General features: G+C 37.9%; 2 protein-coding genes across 4 annotated transcripts in view; both read left to right on the plus strand.

The window, feature by feature from the left end:
• The first annotated feature begins 529 nt into the window (after positions 1 to 529).
• On the plus strand, positions 530 to 9,404 carry LOC113047294 (SWI/SNF-related matrix-associated actin-dependent regulator of chromatin subfamily E member 1-like). Of its 2 annotated transcripts, none has more exons than XM_026208649.1 (11): positions 530 to 619; positions 1,477 to 1,529; positions 1,855 to 1,898; positions 3,463 to 3,561; positions 4,321 to 4,413; positions 4,896 to 5,027; positions 5,108 to 5,279; positions 7,725 to 7,897; positions 7,977 to 8,078; positions 8,182 to 8,419; positions 8,507 to 9,404. In XM_026208649.1, the coding sequence occupies exons 2-11, from the start codon at positions 1,523 to 1,525 to the stop codon at positions 8,719 to 8,721; spliced, it is 1,275 nt and encodes a 424-aa protein (XP_026064434.1). In that variant the 5' UTR covers positions 530 to 619; positions 1,477 to 1,522; the 3' UTR covers positions 8,722 to 9,404. The 2 variants fall into 2 exon arrangements, with proteins under 2 accessions (XP_026064434.1, XP_026064435.1); XM_026208650.1 differs by having other exon boundaries at positions 4,321 to 4,401.
• A 5,586-nt stretch (positions 9,405 to 14,990) lies between these two features.
• Positions 14,991 to 25,230, plus strand: part of LOC113047295 (protein kinase C beta type) — a 115,662-nt gene continuing 105,422 nt past the window's right edge. Inside the window, exons 1-2 of one of the 2 annotated variants that reach the window (XM_026208653.1) lie at positions 14,991 to 15,358; positions 16,494 to 16,525. In XM_026208653.1, coding sequence (XP_026064438.1) covers positions 15,189 to 15,358; positions 16,494 to 16,525 — 202 coding nt within the window. In that variant the 5' untranslated portion in view covers positions 14,991 to 15,188. The remainder of the gene's footprint in view (positions 15,359 to 16,493; positions 16,526 to 25,230) is intronic. The other variant, XM_026208652.1, reaches the window with a different exon arrangement.

Here is a 25,230-nt window from a genome sequence, read left to right on the forward strand (position 1 = left end):
TTTAAAACAGTATACCAGTTCACAATAACTTTTTTTCTATTTTAATGTATCCCTTAAAAAAATATAAAAGTAAATTATCACATCGTTTTAAAATGTGATTCATTCAGGTGATGGCACAGCTGAATATTTAGCAGCCAGTACCTTGGTCATTTTAACGCATCCTAGCTGAAAAAAGTACATTTGAACTGTGTGTGTGTGTGTCTGTCTATATCTATCTATCTATCTATCTATCTATCTATCTATCTATCTATCTATCTATCTATCTATCTATCTCTCTCTCTCTCTCTCTCTCTCTCTCTCTCTCTCTCTCTCTCTCTCTCTCTCTCTCTCTCTCTATATATATATATATATATATATATATATATATATATATATATATATATATGAGAACTATTTTTCTAAACCTACCTAAACTGGGGAGATTTAGTTGCTAAATCAGACGGAATGTATTCAGTTTTACGTTTGTCGAGCACGTTCTCTCAGCTCGTGGCGTCTGGTCAGTGTAGTATTGGTTTATGTCCATTAGGGGAGCAGAAGTGTGCCAGAGCTCAAATGTGTCACATCCTGAACCTGCGGAGTGCGGAGGAGCGCTAGTCAGTGAGGGAACAAAAGAGCTGGGGTGAGTGCTCGCTAATCTGGTGGACTTTATTCCGACTTATTGGTTTCCACAAACAACTTTTTATCCATCATATAATAAATGTTAAAATATATCACACATACGCAGTTCTTTGACACGTATTGTGATCTTAATGTCTTAAACGGTTGTCCGACTTTAGCTGCTAATGTTTGATGCTAGCCCGTTAGCTAATGCTGTTTCGATGACAACGGGTTGTGTTTGTACACTATTTAATCTTTTAAAAAACCGTCAAACTCAATACAAATAATTTAAAAGCCATGTTCGGCCTGAAATTGTAAATTGAAAATTGTCTTTAATATGATATCTCGATGTTATGTTATTCAGCTAACGTTAGCCAGTTTCATTCATTGATACGTAGCATGTTAGCATTCATGTGCTCGGTATGCTTATAGCTCACCAAGTACAACATGTTTACATTATATTTCGTGTTAATAACCAATATTTGTAGTTTTCCCCCATGCAGCTGTGGTTTCAATACATTTGTCTTTAAATGAAGCTCTTGGCAAGCTGCTCATTGTGTGCGCCATTATCTGCATCGAGTACAGGCCTGAGATCCTTAAACACAACATCTGAACTAGTTTGGTTAAAATCCACATCTTAGTTATTAATATTAATAACACGCATACAAACTGTGGCCAGTTCAGTCAAACCATTGTCTCGAATTTCAGATTTTCATGCTAAACAGGTGGGTGTGTGTTTTTGATGTTAAACGCTCAGAAATGTCAGATTTGATCAGAAAGCAGGTTGAATTCATGGTGTTTGCAGCTTCAACAAGTTATGATTTTTTGCACATATTGAAAGCATGCCTATTCGTCTAATAAGTTTTTGCCCTATTGCAGAACCAAATGATGGGGATAGCCTGATATCCTCAATCCTACAAACAAGATGTCAAGTAAGAGCACATTTCAACTGATTGATTAGACCACTTAGTTGGTTTAGACCCCTTTTGAAAAGCCCACCCATCTTCAGAAACGACTTTATTAAAGATGCTTTACCATCGAGTAATTTGATATTACTACTTTCTCTAATTAATCTGTAAATGTGTAAACATGGGTGTGCTAATCTTGATGTAATTGACAATAACATTTTTGGTGTGACTTGATTTTATATACATTGAACTGATGCAGATGTGACGAATAAGTAGGCTTTATCGCTGATTATTAATTTTTGATGGAGTTTAATTTTATTAATTATTTCCACCCATCTCTCTCACACAGAGCGGCCTCCCTATGCCCCAGCCCCCACCCCGGCCCCCACAACAGTAAGTAACCTGAACATGCCAATCATCCATACAGTCCCTCCCCTCCATCACCCAAACACGTACCGTAGGTTTCTTAGAGATGAGAGGAGAGGATTGTGGGAAGGACACGGTATCACATGGGTTGGCTTTTAATGCAGTTTTACACAGAAAGTGTGATTATGAGGCTCCGTCAATCCGTGAGGTGCTAAAGGTGCTGCTTGCTTTAGGCTCTGACAGTGTTTAATGAATAACCATCGGGGGGTTAGTTTTTCTATAATTAAAATAAATTATAGATTGGGTTAAATAGAGTTGATTATTCTAGAATGATTGTGCGGATTTTGTCAAGTGATATAACATAACATAACATAATGTAATGCAAATAACAATGTTTAAAAAGTTGGTAAATGACTTTTGATCTGATCATTTTCTGTGTGTGTGGACCTTCCTTTTGGAGCTGACTGATTTGGGGAAAGCCTCAAAAAATGTGGGCGTTCACAGTTGGCTCTATTCTAGGCCACATTCCCACTTTTTTTTGATCAGTTCAGTGTGACTAACAATTATTTTTGTTGTAATCAAAAGTATTAAACAAAATAAGCAATGTATTGTTACTTTACTATTGCAATTAAAACCAAAAATCTAATATTTAATGCAAATCTTTTATTAATTTATAATACTATTTCTTTTTTTATAACCGTCAAATATTCTTCTTCTTGGTGGTTTGCTTGCAAATAAACACATGTGCTACTTCCACATGCTCCGAGTGAAGCGTGGTACAGTGTTTATTTATACACATGCAACTCATGAATATGATGTTTCAGCATCTTGGACTATCTTGATTCGTTTTCTGTGACTATATCATGAGACGCATGAGTATAAATGAACAGTGCCTTGCTTCACCCTGTTACCCACAGCACGTGTTCATTTAATAAAATCAGAGTTTTTTATATATTTTTTGGTCTTATCATAATTCGATTTTTAGGTATGTTCTGCAGCATTAACTTTATAGACTCATGACCATCCTGGTTATTCATTAAACACAGTTTGTAGCGTTAAGTGTGTAAGCCTCTTATGTGTAGGCTTTCCTACATTATTTGATTATTATTCATTAAAACAGATACAGAGAACCGTTCGCAGTTATTTAGCATTGATGCTTAGCTCCGCAAATATCCTTGGAAGCCTTGAATCCCTTATTGGTGGAAGAATTTCATCCAAATCCCAATTAATTACTTTTAGCGTCCCAGAACTGTTATTTTTGTCTGTTTTGAGACTGATTATTCAGGTCACATGCCACCGAGAGATTTGGCTCAAATACTCCCCATCTGAATCCCTAAAGTTAACGAAGCCTTCTAGCACCTCGTTCCGTCCCTCCACCACCACCCATAGTGCCTGTGGCTTTGCTACAAATGAATGTAGAATAATGCCAGGGTTGTGCTGCTATCAAAGATTGCTGCTTTTTGCATGTTTTATGCAAATCATGACAGAAAACAAAAGCAGGTTCTCCTTTTCATATTTTTATTTTTTTTGTCCCTTCCTCCCTTGTTTGTGTCATTTCTCATTCGTGTTTTGTCTCATTTGTCTCCATCAGCAAATGCCCACCACCCCTGGGTTTGTGGGGTACAACCCATACAGCCATCTGGCCTACAACAACTACAGGCTGGGAGGGAACCCCGGCGGGAACAACAGGGTAATGGTAGGACCGGTGCCAACTAGGGCCCTAGCGACAGCCGAGGAACTAAAAGCCCAGACGAGAGGATTGACCTAAATATGAAATAGTGAAATGCTTTGGTCTCACACTGTACAGACTCATTTCATAGAGTTGAAGGTGTCTGTCGGGTAGTAGAGTCGAGTCTTGGGTAGTTTGTAGCTCTATACAGTAGCTTCCATAGTCTTAATGCTTCTGTGAAGCACTCACTCTCTGTAGCGTCTGGATGGGCGTGATTGACGAAGTACGAATTGTAGCTTCAGAGTGATTGCTTCTCAGAACCGTTCCCCCTTTCCCCTGTCCGCCATCCTATCACTTCATCATGCACTAAGAGCTGACGGCCGTCTGCTCGCATGGCTTTAGATGCCCGTGCCAAACGCAGTAACTTGGCATGGCTTCTTAGCAAGCTTGAGGCATTTTAGCTGTTGGCTGTTTCATCCAAACCTCTGCAGAACCATTTCCAGGCATAAAAGACAGTGGCTTTGTGTCCAGAAGAGCTTAATGCATGGCCCTGTCAGTGTAATATTAATATGCTGTATTTGGTATGCCATTTAGGTACGTCTCACGCTCCCTATGTGAAGCGCTTCACACCGTCATCATTTCTTTTAGTCTTGCTTTTTGCCTCCTGTCTCTTTCTCTCCATAGTGCTCCATTATGACAGTTCAGTGTTCTCTGTGATGACCACGTGTGCCCTTCGTGATCTCTTAACGGCCCGTGTGGGCTTCTTTCCTTCTCCCGCAGAACTCCTCCGGGATCACCGTTCCTAAGCCGCCCAAACCGCCCGACAAGCCACTGATGCCCTACATGCGGTATAGCCGGAAGGTAAGCAGGAAGGTAAGACACCCACGGTGTCTGCTTTTACTGCTTGTAAATTGAGGAGAGCGCTTCTGCGATCAGCTGGAAGGCTGCGGGGCAGTCAGGGGTCTGATTCTGCCCCTTCAGCTGGTAGACCCCAACATCGCTTCATTGCTTTCTTCTCTTCAACAAGGCTGGGAAACTGACATCTGTTGTTTCTGATTTACTCGTTTGAGAATATAAAATATGCTCCTTTTCCTTTCTCTTGTGAGCACAGTGTTTTAAAAGATAATCCTAAAGCAGTTAGGTTTGTTAATGCTATTTGAATCCATAATAATGATGCGTTTAAATTAAAATAGGTGTTTGGATCAATTGCTTTTCTCTGCTGTCCTTCAATCATGCTTTAGTTTTGTAGGCAAAATTGGTGCTCTATCTCTCTCCTTTTTGGGAAAATGCAACCCTCCCCGTCCAGGAATCCAGACCGCTCTGTTGACTCTGAACTGACACTAGTATCTTCTTAGGTTTGGGACCAGGTTAAAGCCTCTAATCCTGACCTGAAGCTATGGGAGATTGGGAAGATCATCGGTGGCATGTGGAGGGACCTCACTGATGAGGAGAAACAGGACTATTTAAATGAATACGAAGCCGAGAAGGTTTGTCTTTTTTACTTTTTCTCATCTTCAGTCAGATTCCTAAGTCTAAGTCAAGCACTGAGCAATTGTTCTCCCCACAGATCGAGTATAATGACTCTCTGAAGGCCTACCACAACTCTCCAGCCTACCTGGCGTACGTCAATGCTAAGAACCGCGCGGAGGCTGCTCTAGAAGAAGAGAGCCGGCAGAGACAGTCTCGTCTAGACAAGGGCGAGCCCTATATGAGCATCCAACCTGCTGAGGACCCTGATGGTGAGATTGACGTCTAAATGCCACTTTTGGATGGCAAGAACATAATTTGATGATTTATTTGAATATTACTTTAACATGAGCGCTCAACATGGTCTAAACATGCTGTTGTGGGCTTGTGGCTAATAGGGAAAAAATCCCAGTTAGTTTTGAAACTGGTATTTTTGCAGAATCTGTTTTTAGAATAAAGGTGCAGCCACAATTTTGAAAAAGGCTGGAAAAGGACAATTTTTCTGTTGTAAACTGTAGCGATGTATGAAGCAAAGCTCACACAGAATTCATTTTCAAACCAAGCAGCTTTCTGTTGGTCAGTGCAGCAAATCTCTGACCAGCTTTTACCTGCTGGAAGTCTCTCTTCCACATGCTAAAATAAAAATGTATCTGCACCTTAATGAGTACTAATGACCGGTGTTTCTACTGTTACATAGGGTGTCCGCGGGTCCTAAAGAATATTTCAAATGTCTTAACTAACGTTTTCTTAATAAAGGCCTAAAAAGTCTAATTCAGATTCGCTGGGTCTTAAATATTTTTGGTCACATAACAACTAAAATATCTTCAGGCATTTTACAATCATTGGACAGACGAAATAATTTTTTTTTCTCACCTGCGGTAAGTTACTGTATCATCCGAGAGATTCGCAGAAGCAGAATACAGGTCGAACTATACCTTCTTAATGTTCTCAATAATCAATAGAAGTTGAGCTACAGCTGATCAGCCTTCTAGCTAGTTTAAAAACGTTTGTGGTTTTTTTACTTGCCCGACTGGACAAATACCTGATTAAAACATAAGTGACAAAACAAAATAACCAGCGAAGCATCGAAACGCCAGAATGATATTTTTAATTTTATTAGCCTACATTTAATGTAAACAGAGATTGGTAATGGATAGTGTATTTCTTGTGTCAAGGTTGTGCTTTTGAGACTCCCTCCGTTCGTCTCTTTGTGAGAGACTTCAGAACAAATGAGCTTAACAGCACACATGAGGTAAAAATTCAAAATGTTTAGTTTATTCTTAACATGATATAGTTAACATACCATGACGAGCTATTTTGCAGAATTTTCGCATGACGCAAAAAGCATTCAAAACACCTGCAGAGTGCACGTATTAATGTTATGTGACGTCTTTACGTGAGCTCTTTTCACTGCATGATTCAGTCTATTAAAATACATTTACAGTAATCACAAAATTCAAGACATGGGGGCAGAAAATGTGTGCATTTATGCCACTTCATATAGTTAATCCATTTCATGTGAAGAGTGCAGTTTTATTTCTGCCGAAATTACCATGATTACAAATGTGATAGATTTGTTTGTTTGTTTTTTTACATCAGCTCAATAAACTAGAAATTAAGAGACGTACCTTTTAAACACCATATTGCCTGTTTTTTTGCACTATTTTGACAACAAAAACAATTTCAAACTCCATGAAAGCGCTGTTTTGCATCTCTGAACAACATGGTGTTTACTCCTGAATGAATCAACTGTTTAAATGATTCAGTTTAGTCACAATGACTCATTTAATTACACGCTGACTTCAGTTATTAACAGTGACTTGCTGCCACCTACTGTCGGTTTTAATTTCACATTTAAAGTACTTTTTTATTTAAATTATTTCAAATACCAGTATTCAACGTTTTATGTTTAATATATCAAAACATTATGCATGTGAAAATATAGGCCTTTTGTAAAGGTAAATAACAATATGCAGATTTAAGTATGTAAAAGCTGATAGAGCACTGATGAAATTGCTTCAGAATAAATTGTTTACACCACCAAAAATCTTGATGTTGTGATTTTTGTGGGGATATTTTACATAAAATATTGTCTGCTGATATGAAAAGTTCACTGTATATCTTGGTAATAAGATTTATTTGAGGGATGCTATTTGGTTTTCTTTTTATGTAGAACGTATATAATATTTATTACCATTACAGGTTTAGGTCTTAAATTTCATATAAGGTGGTATTAAAAAGGTCTTAAAATTTAAATGTAACTTCTATTCATGTCTGTAGAAATCCTGGTTACAATTTAGTAAAAAGACATATTCAGAAGCTGGGTTTTTCCTCAGAGAAAGATTGTCAAATGCCTGGAGAACATTTTCCTCCAGCGTTTTCACATCCAAATTATCTACTTTTTTTTGTGCTGTAGTTCAAATGTTTTTTTTTTTTTTTTTTTAATTGCTCTCAGCAAATGCCAGGGGTTTAAATATAATGCAAAATTACTGTAGATATAAACATGTTTTGTATGTTTTATTACCTTGCGGGAAGTAAACTACCAGGATTGTTCTTAGTAAAATAATTGGCATCTAAATTCTTCAGTTTATAATGGTGAAGCCATTCAGATTTTCTTTTACAAGCCTCCTTGGACGTTCTGAAACTTGTGCATTTCAGAGAAAGCTCTCTGGTCCTGTTTTCTACTGCTTGCTATCAAATGTGTCATGTCTCTGTAGACTATGACGACGGGTTCTCCATGAAGCATATAGCGGCAGCTCGTTTCCAGAGGAACCACCGGCTCATCAGTGACATCCTGAGCGAGGTTGTGGTGCCCGACGTTCGCTCCGTGGTGACCACCGCTCGCATGCAGGTCCTCAAACGCCAAGTCCAGTCCCTCATGGTGCACCAGGTATGTTGAGCATGTTAAAAACACAAGATGTAAAACTCAAGACGCATACTTTAATCATGGTACCTTGATTCCAAAACAGAGGAAGCTTGAAGCAGAGCTGCTTCAAATCGAGGACCGGCACCAGGAGAAGAAGAGGAGGTTCTTGGAGAGCACAGACTCCTTCAACAACGAGCTCAAACGGGTGTGAAATTCAGTTTGATCCCTGAACTAATAGCCCTTGTGTTTAGCCTGAGCTCAAATACCAGACACACTGCCGGTGATTGATGTGTGGTTTGTTTGTTTAGCTGTGCGGTCTGAAAGTGGAGGTGGACATGGAGAAGCTGGCAGCTGAAATGGCTGCTGCAGAGGAGGCGGCTCGCCGGAGGGCAGAGGAGAGGGAGCGGGAAGCAGCAGAGCAGGTGGAAAGAGCCGCTCAAGAAGAGCAACAGCCTGCCGACGGCACCCAGGCCAAAGCCAACCCTGAACAAACCTCTGCCAGCGAGGCCAAGGATGGAGAAGACAAGTCCTCCCCAATGGAGACGGGTCAGTCCTGCACCGTTATGTTCTCTGACTTTGATAATTCAACAAAAATAGAATTAAAGATGTTTGACTGTGGTGTCTGTTGTGCAGAGTCTCTGGCTGAAGCTTCTGAAGGATCCCAGGAGGCTGAGCAAGGACCCCCAGCTGCAGCAGGAGACAAACCGGCCCAACCTGAGCCTGCAGAGGGTGCTACAGACGAGGGCACCAGCGACAGCACTGCTCCGTCTGAGAGCAGCTCTGGACCCCCAGCAGAACCCCAGGCCTTGGACACCCCTGAAGAGCGCCTGCCCACCCAGACACAATAACCCCAGCTCCTAATCTTCATGTTCATTTACCAAGTCTCACTTTGCTTTGTGTTCAGTCAGTTTGTAATCAAACGACCAGTCAGACAGTGAGTGGTAACAGTGAAAAATGTTTTTTTTTTTTTTTTTTTTTTTTTTTTTTTTTTTTGAATGTTCTTCAGTTAAATGTTTTGGAAGGACGGCAGAATCTTAATTGGAGTTCCACACACATTCAGTCAGGCACATGTTTACTTGATCTAACCCTGATGTTACAAGACCACTTGAGTACTCGAGCTACAGCCATTAAAAAGCTGTTTTATCATTGTAAAGTGGGGAAATGTTAAGTAAAATGTAACTCATCCTTCAGTCATCAGTTTTTTTATATATTATTATTTTTGTGAAAAGCTGAAGTGCACAGTTATTTGCTGACACTTAGCATGTTTTATCTTCCTGTGGCATGATTATTTTATTCTATATCTTTGTTTCATTCTTTCACAATTTAGTTGAGTCTGTTGGATGTAGTGTTTTTTTTTTTTTTTGTACTTAAAATAAAGCCATGCTAGCACTCATGATTTTCCATTGCAACAGATTGACTGCACAGAGCAGATATCTACATGGAAAGGCATTACATTAAGCCTCTGGATTATTGTTTTTTGTATTGTTGGAAGGTATTCCCTCAATAAAGCGATTTCTATGTCTGTTTTAAACATCTGTTCTTTCTGTCTTTTGTTTAGTGGTTTATGGTTTTTTTTTTTTTTGTTTTTTTCAAGCTTTGTTTTTAATATTAAAATGCTGAATACTAGTTCAGGTTGACTGTATAATAACTCACATTATTTGTACTGCTGATACAATTGTTTCCTATTGCAATTACTGTCATAATTAGATGTGAAATGTACAAAATCTGGAAAACTTTTTTTTCCCCCGCTGATATAAAAACAAACGTTTAAACCTTTGAAAAATCAAGTTCTGGATCTTCAAATAATCCAAATCTAATATGAAGCCCTTCAAACTTGACCCCTTCTGTAGCGGAGTCCATTTAAAATCAGTAGTGCTTTGTTTCATTCAGTGGGTAAGTACATTATATTCCAGACATATTAAAGTTATGTATTGTCTGATTTTGGGTTTAGCTTTTGAATTGGATTTATTTTTTGTTAGTTGCATGCAGATTACATTAGATTATAACTGCTGTAAAACAATTTAGACAATGATTTGCAAAGAGCTGAGAAAAAGTATTTAAAACCAAGTACGAAATGGACGCATAAAATAGCTGAATGAACAAATTCAAATTGCCTTATTCTATTAAGATTTTGTTCACATGCTCTTCATCTATCTGAATGGAAAACAAGTGTTTTAAAAGATGTGATCAACTTATATTTGTCATTATGTAAAGGCATCTCTATAACAACCATAAGGATAAAGACTCGCACTCTCCTTATTATTCCATTTAAGCCCGGAGCCTTACAGAGAGGCAGAGATCAGACACTAGAAAAGGTGCCGCAAAAACCAGATACATTTCTTAAAATATCATCTTTTGTGTTCCACAACAGAAAGAAATTAATTCAGGTTTGGAACAACATGAGGGAGTAAATTACCATTTTTATTTTTAGGTGAACTATCCCCTAGTAGTGTGTGTTTAATGAATATATTCCAACAGCAGGTGGCAGTGTTCATTCTGGTTGAATTTTGCTCTGCTGACCAAAAAAAAAAAAAAAAAAGGAACGATTTTGCATTGATGGATGAGCTTGAAAATCAAATACATTTTACAAAGAAACTACATCAATAGGCGTCTGAGGTTCCAGTCTTGAGAAACCTCTCTCACGAAATGCACTAACCCAAAAAAGAAGACTGCAAATGGCAGGATTTCAGAGCATGTACTGTAGGTATGATGTGTGTGCGTGGGCGACCACCAGCAGCAAGCGTAGTGGGCGCAGAGCAGGTAATCTGCTCTGGATGCTGTTCGCTTGTGGGCATCACTACTCACAATGTGATCTCTGTGACCTTAACACTGTATCACCCGCTCCAGCTTTAAACTACGCAGTTCTGGGTTGCATTTCTGTCCATCTTACATGCTGTTGTGCATTTAACAGTTTCCTCTGACTCTTGACTTAACACAGGAAAAGACAGTCAAACAAGAGAAAATATTTAACATGGACCTTATAACACACAACTTCACAATAGCTCTGGCAGCAAAAATGAGCCATTTCATCTGCAGTAGAGATGATGTTTTGAAGAATGTTTACATCGTTCACTTCCATGCAGGGAAACTGAACTGGGACATTCTGCTATAATTACCTCCTTTTGTTCCACAGATGAAGGTAAGCCATACAGGCTTCAAAAGACATGGTTAGTATCTGGGTGAACTACCTCTGTGGTGTAAAAAGAAGCCATAACCCTTTAAAAGGTGTTTAGAAATGTTAAAAGTGCAGTAGCCAGGCACCCTGTGCTTCTGCATAGATAATGTTACTAGCATTCATATTCTACTTATTTCAACTACCTTCACTGCACCAATATGAACAGCAGATTGCATATATAAAATTACATTTTGATGTACACTCATTCCTCAGTTAGTTTCTTATAGCTCCTAATGGAGACCAAAATGTTTGACAATCAATGTTACGTTTAAATAAATATGTCTCAGTGTAGCCTGTATTATATATTTAAAGTATGTATAAATCAGGAATAAAATTTGAAAACATTGTGTTACTTAAGCCAAAAAACATGCAGAAGCTGTATTTTTTTGCTGCCCAGCTAATGCACATGTGTGTTTATGTAAAAAGAAAAAGAAAAAAAAGGTGACGCATATGATTTGCTTTTTTAACTGGATTACATAGATGGCACTACTGCCAATAAATCTACTTTTATTAATTTACAAAGCCTATTCATACAATCTCTAACGCACACATATGCATACAGGCGATATGTATGTGATCTCTGTGGCACATGTGGGCCCACTTAAGCGTATTAAAGGGTTAGTTCACCCAAAATGGGAATCAGTTTTACTCACCCCTGAGGCATCCAAGATGTATATGACTTTCTTCTTTTAGACAAATCCAGTCGGAGTTATACAAAAAAAAATTGTCTTTGATCTTTCAAGCTCTATCATTGCAGTCAGCGCAGGGGCGTAGCAAGCTTTTCAAAAGTGTGGGGGATGGATGTGGTTTGTTTATAAACAATAAAAACGATGAATACAATGACAGAGGGGTACAAAATGCAGGGCTTAAAGTTCTCCGGCACCGTGCCGGATTTCCGGCTTGCAGCGTTTGGCTGGAAAAAAAAATAATCCTACATTAAAAAAAAAAAAAAAATCAGAAAAGGGGAGAAAAAAAACGCCCACACGGAGCTTTTTCTCTGGTGGTATAAATAATGTAACAATTTACTGTTTTTAAACATAAAAAAAAAAACTTTTCTTTCATAATTCCTCAACAGTTACGCAAACAATGTAATAATTTCTCACTTTTTTCTCCTCAACAGGTAACGTTACGATCAAACACAACCGTATTCAGCAAAAGTATTCAGCTAATCAACAAACAATGCTCAGAATATCAAAATCAGTTGCACTGGCAATGAACCCATAAATACACTGCTTAACAATGGCAGTTTGTCCCCCCTCCTTGTCAATTCCCTGCCTTCTTCATCACAGTTATGTTATACGTTGCATGCCACATAATGTTACATAACCGAATTTAGCTAGCTGCTGAACAATATCCCAAAAATAGCAATTAGCATTAGTCTAAAAAACGAAATATAATACCAAAAACACTCGAAATGTCAACAAAACAATGAGAACATCTTCCCAAACTCTTCCCGCCAAAATTCCCGCCTCCTCAGCACGAGCTGATCAATAACACCCCAAGAGAGGCGGGACTTAAGGCAGAAAAGCCAATCATCAGCCGGTGTCATGTTTGAGAGGGAGCGCAGCGAGCGCAGACACAGAGCGGCCAGAGAAACGGAGGAGGGACTGTAGTAAGGCGTTTGTGCAAAACTGCGGAAAAACTGCAGAAAACGTGCGGGTGTTGAACCCTCTACACGGTAAAGTGTGCCCACAGGTGCGACGCCCCTGAGTCAGCGGGTGTTGCAGTGCTTCAGTCCAAAAAAGGGGAATCAAAAGCGCCCTTCCAAAGGCCTCCTGTAGTGACTCTATGCATTTTTGTAAGAAAAATATCCATATTCAAAACATAATAATCACTTTAATGTAGACTGCACCAACAAAGCAGTTCTGGGCGAATGATGGATGAAGTTGGCGTTGCGCATGTGCTGGTGAGTCTCGTGAAAACTTTGTTTACAGGATCAAAAGAAGCAAAGTTCTTTACTTCAGCAAAGGAAAACCAGTCTCCTCTTGGCTTATATCGTAATCCTCTGACATTCTTCTTTACAAATCTCATTTTGTACTTTTAATTAGTGACTTCTGGGCAGCGTATGCACAAAACTGACATCATACATCATCCGCCCCGGAGCTGCTTCCATGTACAACTAGATTAAAGTGATTATTACATTTTCAATATGTATATTTTACTTACAAAAATGCTTTTTTATGACACACTTTTTTATGGAAGGGCAATTTTTATTTCACTTCTTTTTGACTGAAGCACTGCAACCCCCGCTGACTGCAATGATAGAGCCTGTGTTCTGTCACTGGCAGATTTTCCTACCTCCCACTAAAACAGGGAGTAGTACAATTCGTCAACGAAAAATGCTACTGAATATAACTCCGACTTGATTCGTCTGAAAGAAGAAAGTCATATACACCTAGGATTCATCGGGGTTTAATTATTTTCATTTTTGGGTAAACTAACCCTTTAAAGTCTGTTTTTATTAAATGTTCACAAACTCGCAGTGTTCGATTCATCATCTAACAATCGATTACCAATATAATCGACTGCGGCATCCCTGATATAGCGGTTCAGCAACAAGCATAAATCACACGATATGATCAACAGGGGTATGACAGCATCAGCACAAGAAGTTCAAGCTCCCTGCTGAGGGTTACTCAGTCTCTCCAGGTAAGTGCATGGTGCCATTGTACTCTCAGCTGCTGGTTGTCCTTGCCTCCTACTTAGTGCGTCACAGAACAGGAATGAAACAACTCTGCTGAAAAGAGTCAGCTGGGACACAACACAAAAGTTTATGTAACAAAGCTCAGACGTCAATTTATATGAGCAGCCACCGAAATATCTTGCTCTCCATGCAGCTTCATGCTTGGGGGAGATCAGAGATCCTGCAGCCTGTTGCATCAAAAACCCCTGAAAATGCTTGGTACATTTGTAACAGTATGATCATAAATAGGTTTCTTAACTTGAAGATTTGGCCACAACGTTGTAATTCATATGAAATAATCACAGAGTTGGTGCTTTTTTCATGTATATAGTAAAATGTAACCACACAATCAGGATTGGGAAAAGCAAAAATAAAAAAATAGATCAGAATTGAAATCTACATATTGTCTATGGTGGTTCCTTCCCTGCATAACATAAATATTCTTTCTTATTTCACCACATTTTATCATAAACTATGTTATTAAATACGGGCTAATTAAATTTAGGAATTATTTCCTAATTATCTTGATATGGTCTAATCAGTTTTCAGGTATGAATATCCAATGCTCAAATTAATTTAATGTTGTAGGTGCTCTCGGTAAATTTAATTTCTAACTGGCTCATATCATCCCAATTTAACCAGGATGTGAACATATCAGCAATGAAGTTTTACTAATTTTACCAATTTCCAGCTTCACACAAAAGCATCGTGTTTTGCTCCTTTTATGTTTCTCTCATTCTGACATTAAGCACATGCGCTCTATTTAATCTAGACAAATTTAATCTTTGAAAAAATCCCGTGCGTTTTCTACAGCTGATCATGTGATGTCAACATGTTAGTGCCCATGAGGGGGCGACCCGCTCCATGTAGAATAAACCGCTTTTTCTAGAATCTAGAAGACAACAGTCTAGACTTTAACTTTAATGGTCGCAAATGATTCTAATAATTTCTCTAAACTGTTATTTACTTTGTATAAAATATTTAGAAAGAAAACACTGAGTGCACCTTTAAGTTTTATCACTTAGAGTAGGCCTATGTGTTCTACTTATACAGTATCAACAAGGCAGTGACGAGCTACATGATTGACACTTCTCCTGCCAGATACATTTTCATGAGCCTCGCGTTTCATTATCTACTCGTAAATGTTTCCCATTGTCTCCCTTTCATTATGCTGTCAGACTCTTTCATGTAAATGTGAGAGAGGTTTGACAGAATCCCCATCAATCGGCTCAAGCTTGCCAAAGGTAAATGAGTGGGAGTGTGGGAGGAGTCTTGTAACAGCGCGTCAGTGTGTGTGTGCGTGCGTGTACCGGTGCGTAAGGAGAGCACTTGGGCGGAGAGGGACGCAAGCATCGCGCCTGAGAGTTCATCGCAATCTGAAGCTTTACATTACGTGTACGTACTCCGCACAACTCACTCCAGTGTACAGGCTCGCGCAAACTTTCCCCACGTTGAGAATGGCAGAGCAATCGAACAGCGATGGAGAGGAGAGCAGCGCACCCATGAGGGGCTTTGCCCGACAAGGTGCTCTGAGACAGAAGAACGTTCACGAAGTTAAGAACCACAAGTTTATCGCTCGCTTCTTCAAGCAGCCTACTTTCTGCAGCCACTGCACGGACTTTATCTGGTAAGAGTTTGTGCGGTCCTTATTAAAGTGTATGGCAAGCTGCTTATATAAATGTATGTATATATATATATATATATATATATATATATATATATATATATATATATATACATACATATACACACACACACACATATATATATATATATATATATATATGTGTGTGTGTGTGTGTGTGTATATGTGTGTGTATATGTGTGTGTATATGTATGTATGTATATATATATATATATATATATATATATATATATATATATATATATATATATATATATATATATATATATATCCAGTAGTGACTTTAGTCTTCAAATGTACATGCAGCTATTTTAGTCATCAAATGTACAAGAAGCTATTTATTAAAATACATGTACATATACAATACATACTATTAGTAATCAATACAACACTTACTAGTAACAATTCCGACTGCTGCTATGCATTTTGCCATTACATTTTCTTTTTACTAATTGAGAGATGCTCGTATCGATATATGAGCACAAGTAAATGTCTTAAAATGTTTTCTTATATGTAATGACATGGACGAACTGCTCCTTTGCTTTTAACTTAAATGTTTTCTTAGTTAAATTAGAAATGTTTTTATTAAAAATGCAATGGAGAAGACACTGTTGTCTAATAAATGAATAACAAATAAAAAAAGGTGTAGTAACATAAAAGTATATCAGAGTGAATTTAAGGAATAAATGTTAAAATGGCTTTCCATAAAGGTGGACCTGTTACTGTTCCAGCTCAGGTGTAACACTGTACACTGTCTCAAAACCTATGGTGCAGTCTATCTAGAGACACTACTTGTTTATGGCCATCACATGTCTCAGCTGACTCTGAACAAGCCTAGAATGGGCAAAATGCTGTTTCAGTAGGAGCTCACTTGGTTTTGAGCCAGAGCTTTATTGATTTCCCAAAGTAAAATCATATTTTTTTTTAAATATGATTGGAAAAATGACTCCATTGTTATTGTAAGCCAATACAAGAGTATAAGACATACATAAGACATAAGACATGAGTCATACTACATGAAAAAAATCAAACCACAAAGCAGTTTAGTGCAAGTGTAAATGTTAAAAAATTATGGTACAATTCTTTTTTTCAATGAACTCTTGCGTTTATCTTTCAGGGGTTTTGGGAAACAAGGATTTCAGTGTCAAGGTAGGAATTTATTCATTACATATTTTGAAAGATCTCAGGAAGTGCCTGTGATGGTATTTGTAAATTGCTTGCAGCAACAGTTAATCATTTTCAAGGAATTTCAATACTGTATATTTGACATGTCTCAAAGCTTTTTCTTTGTGATGGTTTTACTGGAGGACAATGTTTAGCATCTTGCATGAAGTAATAAGGTCCATTTTGAAAGATAGCGTTGAGGTTTTTCAGAGGTTTCCACCAGTGTGATGGAAATGGTTCAAAGTATATACAAGTATATTTCATTTTTATAGAGTAGTTATTATGATATTATACAAAACAACTCGACAGTAAAATGGAAACTAATTAACAGGACGTTTCATAAAACAGAAATTTGCACACTGGTAAAATAGACGGTCGTGCAGATATTCTCGACAATCTAGGATATCTAATTTAAATGAGATTTTCAAATCATTTTCACAACAGAAGTTTGATTCTACCTGCATAATTGTTCAGATTTGAAGCAGCTGATGTCCTCACTGCAGATGTTCATGCCTCTCATTTGTCTCACGAGTCTAATTATCAAATTTCTGAGAGGCGCCTTTCACATTGGAGAATGAGCAAGATAGGCATTTCTCATATGAAATCATGTTTTGCAAAGAGACCATCCAGGCAGCTTTTTTCAAACTCTTGCACATGCTATTTAACTTGGAAGTGTGAAGTTTTGGCACGTTTTCTAACATTGCAATTTGTTACTGAAGACCTGCTAATAGCTGTTTTCTTCACCGTATGAGTTTAAATTACCCTGGAAAAGTGGTTTTAATTCCTGCTCCCCTCTTACGCACTAAAGGCACTGGATGTTCTTTAAGGCGACTGCAATTACTGGTCACGGCAGGTCAATGGCACCCTCTGCAGTGCTGTGCTTCTCCATTTTTCCACCGCAGGCTTCAGCACTATCTCTAATTACAGGTGCACAGTTGAGTGTATGATGACTGCTCGATCTTTCTCCTCTCTCCCTCTGTTCCTAGCTCTTTTCCTTTCAGTCACTTTCTCAAATCTCCTCTAAACCTGTTGAAGCCCTCCATTAATTCTGTCTAGAATATGGAACCCCATAGGAGCTGAGGGAGAAAGGGGATTCTTCGGCAAGGTCATGCTCAGACATGCTGAAACCTGAGGGTCTCTGCTGGAGAGCAAAGCTGTTTGTACCTCCTCGAAGAGTGAAGCTCTGTTAGAACAGTGTAGGATCTATACGTCTTGTCCATTATTAATGTAGTTTGTTCAGTTTCTTCTCCTTTTGGTGTGTATTGTGAATGCACCAGAAGAGCAAGACATGCTTTTCGGTTAATAATTTAAATAATATTGCACCATATTTTTTTCTGTATTTTTTTTTCTTTCTTGACAGTCTCAGTTGAATAGAAGAGAGACGCCCTGACATTTTATGGATTATTCCCTTTTTGAAGGGCGAAAAATGTGAGATGAGTCGGGCTGAGTATAGATCTTTATGTCTGGGTGAACAGTTCATGTAAGGGAGTTTTAACACCTAGCTTGTTTGGAGTGTTTATTTCAGAAGCTGATGCTTGATGTTTTCTGAATACGTTAACATGCCAATTGCACTTAGATCTGCACCAAAACAACCAGTCAGAGATTGCCTGAATGCTTCATTTGTGTTGAGAAAACCTAATGGAACAAGTTGTATCATAATTCATGATGGGAAAAGCATTACCTACACGTGAACTCTGCATAAACACATATTTGGTATGTGGAACATTTCAGAACATTGTGGAACTAGTTTTAAAAGGCAAAAATGATCTAAAATACTGTACACTTCTGACATTTGGAGGACTCACTGTTAGCTCAGTAATATGCATGTCCAAGTATTTTATATGCATGAGTAATAACAGATCAGCTTGTATAAGTTGCATAACTTAGTTACTCTTTATGGAAAGTAATGCATTATGTTACTTTTGCATTACTTTTTGTCACCTGGGCTGGACTTGTTTAAAAAAAAAAGAAAAAAAAGTTATATTTTTGGCAAATGCAAAGGCCCTTACGCAAAAAAAGTTAATTTTTAAGCCTCAGACTGAAGGACGTCCCTCTGTACCTCACTCCTAATTTCTCTTAACATGGGGACAGGAGAGGTGTCAGTGAACAAAGGGGAAAACAAAGTAACTTGTGTTACTTACTTGCGATATTACTTGTACATTTAACAGTAATGTGTTATTTTAATAGTTACTGGGTCACACTGACTTGAGATTAATGTGTGGACAAAATATTATAGTCTATTTGTAATTATATTCATTACGAACTGATGAATTTAGGATTGTAATGTATAAAAAACACAGGTAATTCTTTTGTCTTCAAAACCTTTTACTGTAACATTGAATCCATCAGCTGTTAAGCAGCAAAGAGACAAAAGGGACAAACTGGCCACTCACTGGCAATTATTGTGTGCGTTCAAAGAAGAAAAAGAGAAAGACACTAACGATGGTTTACTAAGGAAGGTTTCATTCCTTATAGAATACCAGTAAAGCTGTGATCTGGTTCCTCCTTAATCATCAGTGTGTGGAAAACAGCGAGTAAATAATAAAAGAGGACTTCCACTTGCTGTCAGCTTGATGGTGAGCCAGCTGCTTAGGAGAGCCTCTTTTGCCTCCTCAGTCTTAATTGCAAAATTACGAGTTTGAAGAAGAGCTGGCAGAATGTGCTACATCTGGATAGAGTAGAGGAAGAGAAACAGAGACAGAGGAAGAAGTGCATGAATGATGAGATGGGATAACGACTGGTGAGATGGTCAGAAGAAGAAATGAGAATTACAAAAAGTGTTCGAATTTTCGAGTAGAGTCTTATAATGTACAATCAGTCAGTCATAATGGCGAAATATATACATATACATAAAATATATTTGCGATAACCACCTGTTATCGGTTCATTTTACCTGCATATTATGGAAAAAATTACAATTTTAACCATAAAAATATTTAATTTAATTTTGAAATATTGATTTGATTTTAAATTATGTACAAATAAAAGAGACTGCAGTGATATGAGAAGATGTTTGAGATTGACCAATCATAATCACTCATACTTACAGAAAGTCTCTTTAACAGCAATTATTATTATTTGTACACCTAAAACCTTACAAAACCACCCTGATGATTTCACTTGTATATCTCCGACCACTCACCTTCTGCCTAAATGCCCTTGGAAATCGAAGCAGACTGTGATTGCATTTATATATTTGTGATGTGGGGGGTGTCTCACACCTCGCTTTGTTCTGTGCAAAGGCAGAACATAACCACATATGAAGGTGTGGGCCGTTTAAAGCCTCTATAAATAGCATAAGTGTTCCATGAAGCAGTGCTTAAATGGGGGGGGGGGGGGGTATGTGTGGGCGTTCGGGGAGATCAGTAGTATATGAAACGCATAGAAAAACCTCGATCATCAGAGAACATGGCATCAGTTCATATACGTCATCACCCTGTTCTTGCAAGAATAATTTATGTGTTTGCTCCATTTTAGCAGCTTTGGAATGGCATGTTCCAGACAGTAGCCTCATTTTGAGGGGAAAATATAAATGATCAATGACGACATAAGGCACTGCTGCGTTCTACTGTAGAGATGAGTGAAGCTCTGTGTATCAGTGTATCTATCGAAAAAGTTTCTTTTCTGTTGTTAGATATCTCAAGAGAGATTTAGTCATTTTCAATTGAAATATCTACTTAGATGTTCCTCCTAAAAATTGAGACAATTAAGACAACTGTTGACACACAGTGAGAGTATAGAGCTATAAAATCAATGTAGAAAGCATTTGGTTTTGGTTTTGGAAGAATTTGATCAAATGTTTGATTCTGTTTTATTGAAATGTTTGACCTTTGCAGGTTTTGATATTGTACATATTGCAATTCTGTGTACGATTTGAGACATTAATATCTTTTCTGATACACTAGAGGAGGCACATTAGAGATTACGGTTGTCCCTCAGGAGAAAAATCTGAGAGGCAGATGTTTCCATTTGCCCTCTGTGTGATCTCATTAAGTACATTTACATGCACTTTAAAAGTCTGATTTCATTCAGAATAGATTTCAGAATAAAACAGTAATTCAGCGGTGTAACATAAATGCTTAAGTCCCACTGAAATCACATTAGTCTAGTAGAAACCAGTACAATTTACCTCAGTGTTGACTTACTCTGAAATAGAAGAGATGTGTGACCTATTTAATCCTTTAAATATTCAATGTCCAAAGCAGTTTTTTAGATAACTATAACTATATGTAACTATATCATGATCTATAGTGTCGAACGTAGTGCTAAGATAAAGAACAAGTAAACCTAGTAATGAGATGCAGCTTTGGTCTGATGCAAGAAGCAAATAACAAATAAATAAAAAAAACCCTCACAACTGAGTAGACACAACTTCATTAAAAAAGGGAGACATGATCAGAAGATTTGAAACGGGTCTGTAATTTCCTAGTTCACTGGGATCTAGTTGTGGTTAACGAGAGGCTTCATAACTGACAACAATTTTTAAAGCTATTTTTTACAACGTTTTGAGCTTTTGAGTTTCACTACGTCAGTCCTGAATTAGAATGCTAAATATGTTTCTGTTTCATACACATTTTAGTTATAAACTAGACTGACAACCGCATTTAATGACCTAACTAACTCCCTTCAATTTTTAGGACACGCACCTGCATTTTGAGAATCAACTCGCCGTGGTTGGAGCCACCGTTGGAAGCTAATAATATTCATGACAATTTAAGATTCACATCTGTTAGTAGATACAAGTATGATGCATGTGAATGTAGCCCAGCTGTATTTCCAATTTTCCTAACTTTTACCACTATCACATTGTGTTCTTTTATCATCTAAACTCAAAAAGAAATAAAAACTGATTCCTTAAAGGTCCCATTGTAGCTAATCTATGATCCAATTTCGATCAGAATCCATTTGCGAGAGAAGTTAAATCTGAGTATTCAATGGCTGATTGCTGATGTTTCAACCAGCTAATGAATGTTGAGAGCCAATTACACATGGATAAAGAGCCCAACAAGGGCCATCTGCTCGGCTTTCGGGACCTAATAAAAAGTCTGCCGAGAGCCACATTGCAGGAAGAGAATGCATGTAATAATGCAATAAGGACGTTCAACTGCCTGTAAAAGTGCATCCATGTTAAGCAAGTAGTTGAAACTCAAATTAGTCCTGAATGCTGTTAGCCTCTCCAGGTGCTTTCAACCAGATTAGATCGTGGTGGGGTTTCCCAGGCCACCCAAGGGAGAGTTCCTGCTCTATTGACACTGCAAGGTTGTTTACTGCAGAACAGGATCCTTTTGTTTAGAAACAAACATGTCTGACCTCTGTGGCTCCAGTGTCCCCGAGGACAAGATGCATGAGGCTTGATATTCACTTTTGCTGGACCTTATTTGCTTTCTCTCCTATATTAAACCAACTTCAGTCCTTTCGTCATTGCCAGTTTTCAGTTTGGATGGCCTGAAAGTACTCATGCTAAATGAGAGAGCTTTTGGAAGAGTTTTGACTTTCACCTCACGAGCTGAAAGTGTTCAGGTGCTCTTTGGTTGATGATAGATGGCGCTGCATTTGATGTGTGTGTTGGCCGGCGAGTCTGTTGGAAGTTGGAAAGAGGGTTAGGAGGACAGGAGAGGCAGCCACTAGCTGAGCGTCTGGAACTGGCTGGCTGGAGGTCCTGTGGGGACCATCTTGTCTTAGCTGGCCTTACTTTTAAATGGGCCATAAGAGGGATCTCACTCCATCAGAGAGGCAGTCCAGTTTTGAGCTGCAGCTAGATAGACACTTTGAGAACTTACATTGTTTAATGGTGCTTGCTAAAGCACCTAAATGATACTTTAAATCATGGGTATTGTTGAGGAGAGGTGTGCTATAACTTTTCTAAGCAATTCAACTTATAATTTGTGCCTGGTGGACTATAAAAGACTAGAAGTATCCCATAGAATTGCATTAAGTAGGGGCCTGTGACATAGCTGAGGATTTCATAGGGACTCTTTTTACTTGGAACAGAAATCCTGGCGCACTGCAGGTGAATTTTTAATAAGCATTACGTTTTTGTTTTGTTTTACATATTGCTTGTGCAATGGTTTAATTTGAGCAGTGTCCAGCCTCTTTTTGGTGAGTGTGACATATTTTTTATTTTTTTAGCTGATGAACGGTGAAAACACTGTCTTTAAAATCAGAATCCACCTGATTTTAAAGAGCTCATGGCATGCATTTAAAGCGGCACACAAACCTGGATTGTGCACTTATAATAAACAGAATGTTATTTTGCATTGGTTGTGGATGCCAGTATAATTATTGTTATAGTTAACCTTCTTGATGTGAAAGGCCTTTACAGTGTGGCAGTGAGTTTTACAGATGAAAATGCATCTTGTTGTCAGTTCAGCTAACTACAGAATAAGAGAATCTATAGCAAGAATTGTTTTTATCTGTTTTAAATGTCGATTTTTATGTTTAAATGTGCAGATAAAACTATAGATGTGCCGGCATCATAGAAGGAGAAGTGGTAGGACTACTTTGGTTCATCATCTGTTTTTATGTAAACAGTCTCTGCTTTTTCCAGCATGTTCGCCCACATCTGTGAGAACTGAAGAGAGATTCAAAAGGGGATCTGTAAATCTGAGATGTCAACGTTTACCTGGCATTTCAGATGTATGTCACCCACCCAGGCCTCCACTTAACTGTGCTACTGCTTTGAGTGTGGGATCCTGTCACAAATATATCAACATGTCTAATTCCTCCTTGTATCTCTGTGTTTGAGTCTCAACGCTATCCCGATGACTGACAATGATTCAAAGACCACAGTCTGAGAGTGCTGTCAGAACAGAGAACACAAGAGTGCAGCCCTTTCTCCAGAGAAAGCAGTCAAAGCTGTGCTATCCAAATATCAACCTCAATGACATCTTCCACAAGTATTTCTGCCATGCTTTTAGTACAGACTAGGCATTTCTTCTTTCCAGTAGTCTGCATATTCTCCCTTAAACAATCATTCTGTCATGAAAGAACAACTCCTGTTACTTGAACGGGGAAATACTAAAATTGTTGAAAATAGAAAATGTGTGCTGTCCATTATCAGTTTGTCCCGATAACAGCGTGATGCTGCTAACCTAAAATTTTCTGGCCAATATTTCTACTATAAAAAAAACTATAGTTTATACCTATATATTATGTTTCAGTAAATATGTCATTATGTCATTGCTGATAATAATAGTCTGTAGTATTTTGTCAAAAAAAAAAATCACTAAAGAAATAAGTCAACATAGCATTATAAAGTTTATAATGAAAATCTTTTATATATATATATATATATATATATGTATGCAAAAGATGACATTTACTATTCTTTTTAAATGATCAGTGTTTGTAAAGATTTAAACTTAAAGTTACCATTAGATGATGAGTCATGTTTAAATGTAAAAATGGATTAAATTAGCATGAGCTATATAATATCCAATATGGACCAATACTGATTAATTCAATTAGATTTACATTTAATGTTTGACAGGAATGAAAATGAGAAGCACAGTGTGTGTAATGGACTGCACTGTACTTTAACAGCATATCAATTGTTCAGCTGACAAAAAACCCCTTCAAAATAGTACCTTTATACAGTATGTTCCAGTGTAAAGACTGCAGTTTATCCCTACAGCCTCGTACCATCTGTACAATCACTAAATATGGCACAGATCTTTTGTGCATCCCTTGAGCAAATGATCATAGAGAAGTAGACAGTCAGAAATGCAGCACACTCGACACCATTTACAAGTAGAAGAAGGTGGAGAAGAAATATGCAAAGATATGATTTGATTTGAGAGCTAGGGCTCTGACAGAATTTTGTTTTTGGGTTAAGATCATTTTTAAGTCCAGACTAAAATGTTGACAGACGGTACATCTGTGAGTGGAGGCCGAAGCGGTGCTGGTGAGCTGAACTGAGAGGCAGTTTGAGGTGCAGGTGTTTATGTATCAAAGTGAAGCCAGGTTCACCGTTGGGATCACTGTCAGTCGCATATTAAAAATGGGCAATCTCAGAGTGGGCCAGCTAGGTTAAAAGCTTCCCCGGGCTATAAGTCACACTTTTAATTGAAATGCAAGTATGCTAGGACACAGGGGCTCTTTAGAAGTACAGCTGCTGGCCTCACCTGAGTTGACAAAGACGGGAGGCTTTGCTTGATTGTTTAAAAATATATCAAAAAGCAGCGAGGTATACAATTAGCCTACTTTACCTGACAGAAACAGCATGTCTTGGGTTGCATGAATAGTACCCAAAAAGGAATAGCTGCAGAAAACCTGATATTTTCTTCAGGGAGCAATTCATGTCACCTCTGAAGGGTTTTACTTGTTAGCATTGTCCTGTTAGCCTCGACTACTGCTGATGAGATGAATGGCAATGCTAACAGTTTGCTTTCTCTAGGTATTCTCTAAGTAAGCTGCAGTGACATATTGACTTTAAGACTTCCAAACTGTTTATGAAGAACATTATGCTTTTGTTATGTTTTTTTTGTGTGATACAAGTCAAATGTTTGGAGTCTGTTTTATATATATTAGTAAAACATTTGTCTAGGGACAAATTCTCACTATAAACTAGCTGCCTAGCAATGTATATTATTAACATGTCAACTGCTTATTAGTACTTACTGTATAAAGCACATATTTTGTGTCTCTGTGTTTAGATTTAAATAATATAATGTATTTAAAGAAATAGTTTT

The sequence above is a fragment of the Carassius auratus genome, chromosome 28, assembly GCF_003368295.1.
Source record: "Carassius auratus strain Wakin chromosome 28, ASM336829v1, whole genome shotgun sequence".
Classification (NCBI taxonomy): Eukaryota; Metazoa; Chordata; class Actinopteri; order Cypriniformes; family Cyprinidae; genus Carassius; species Carassius auratus.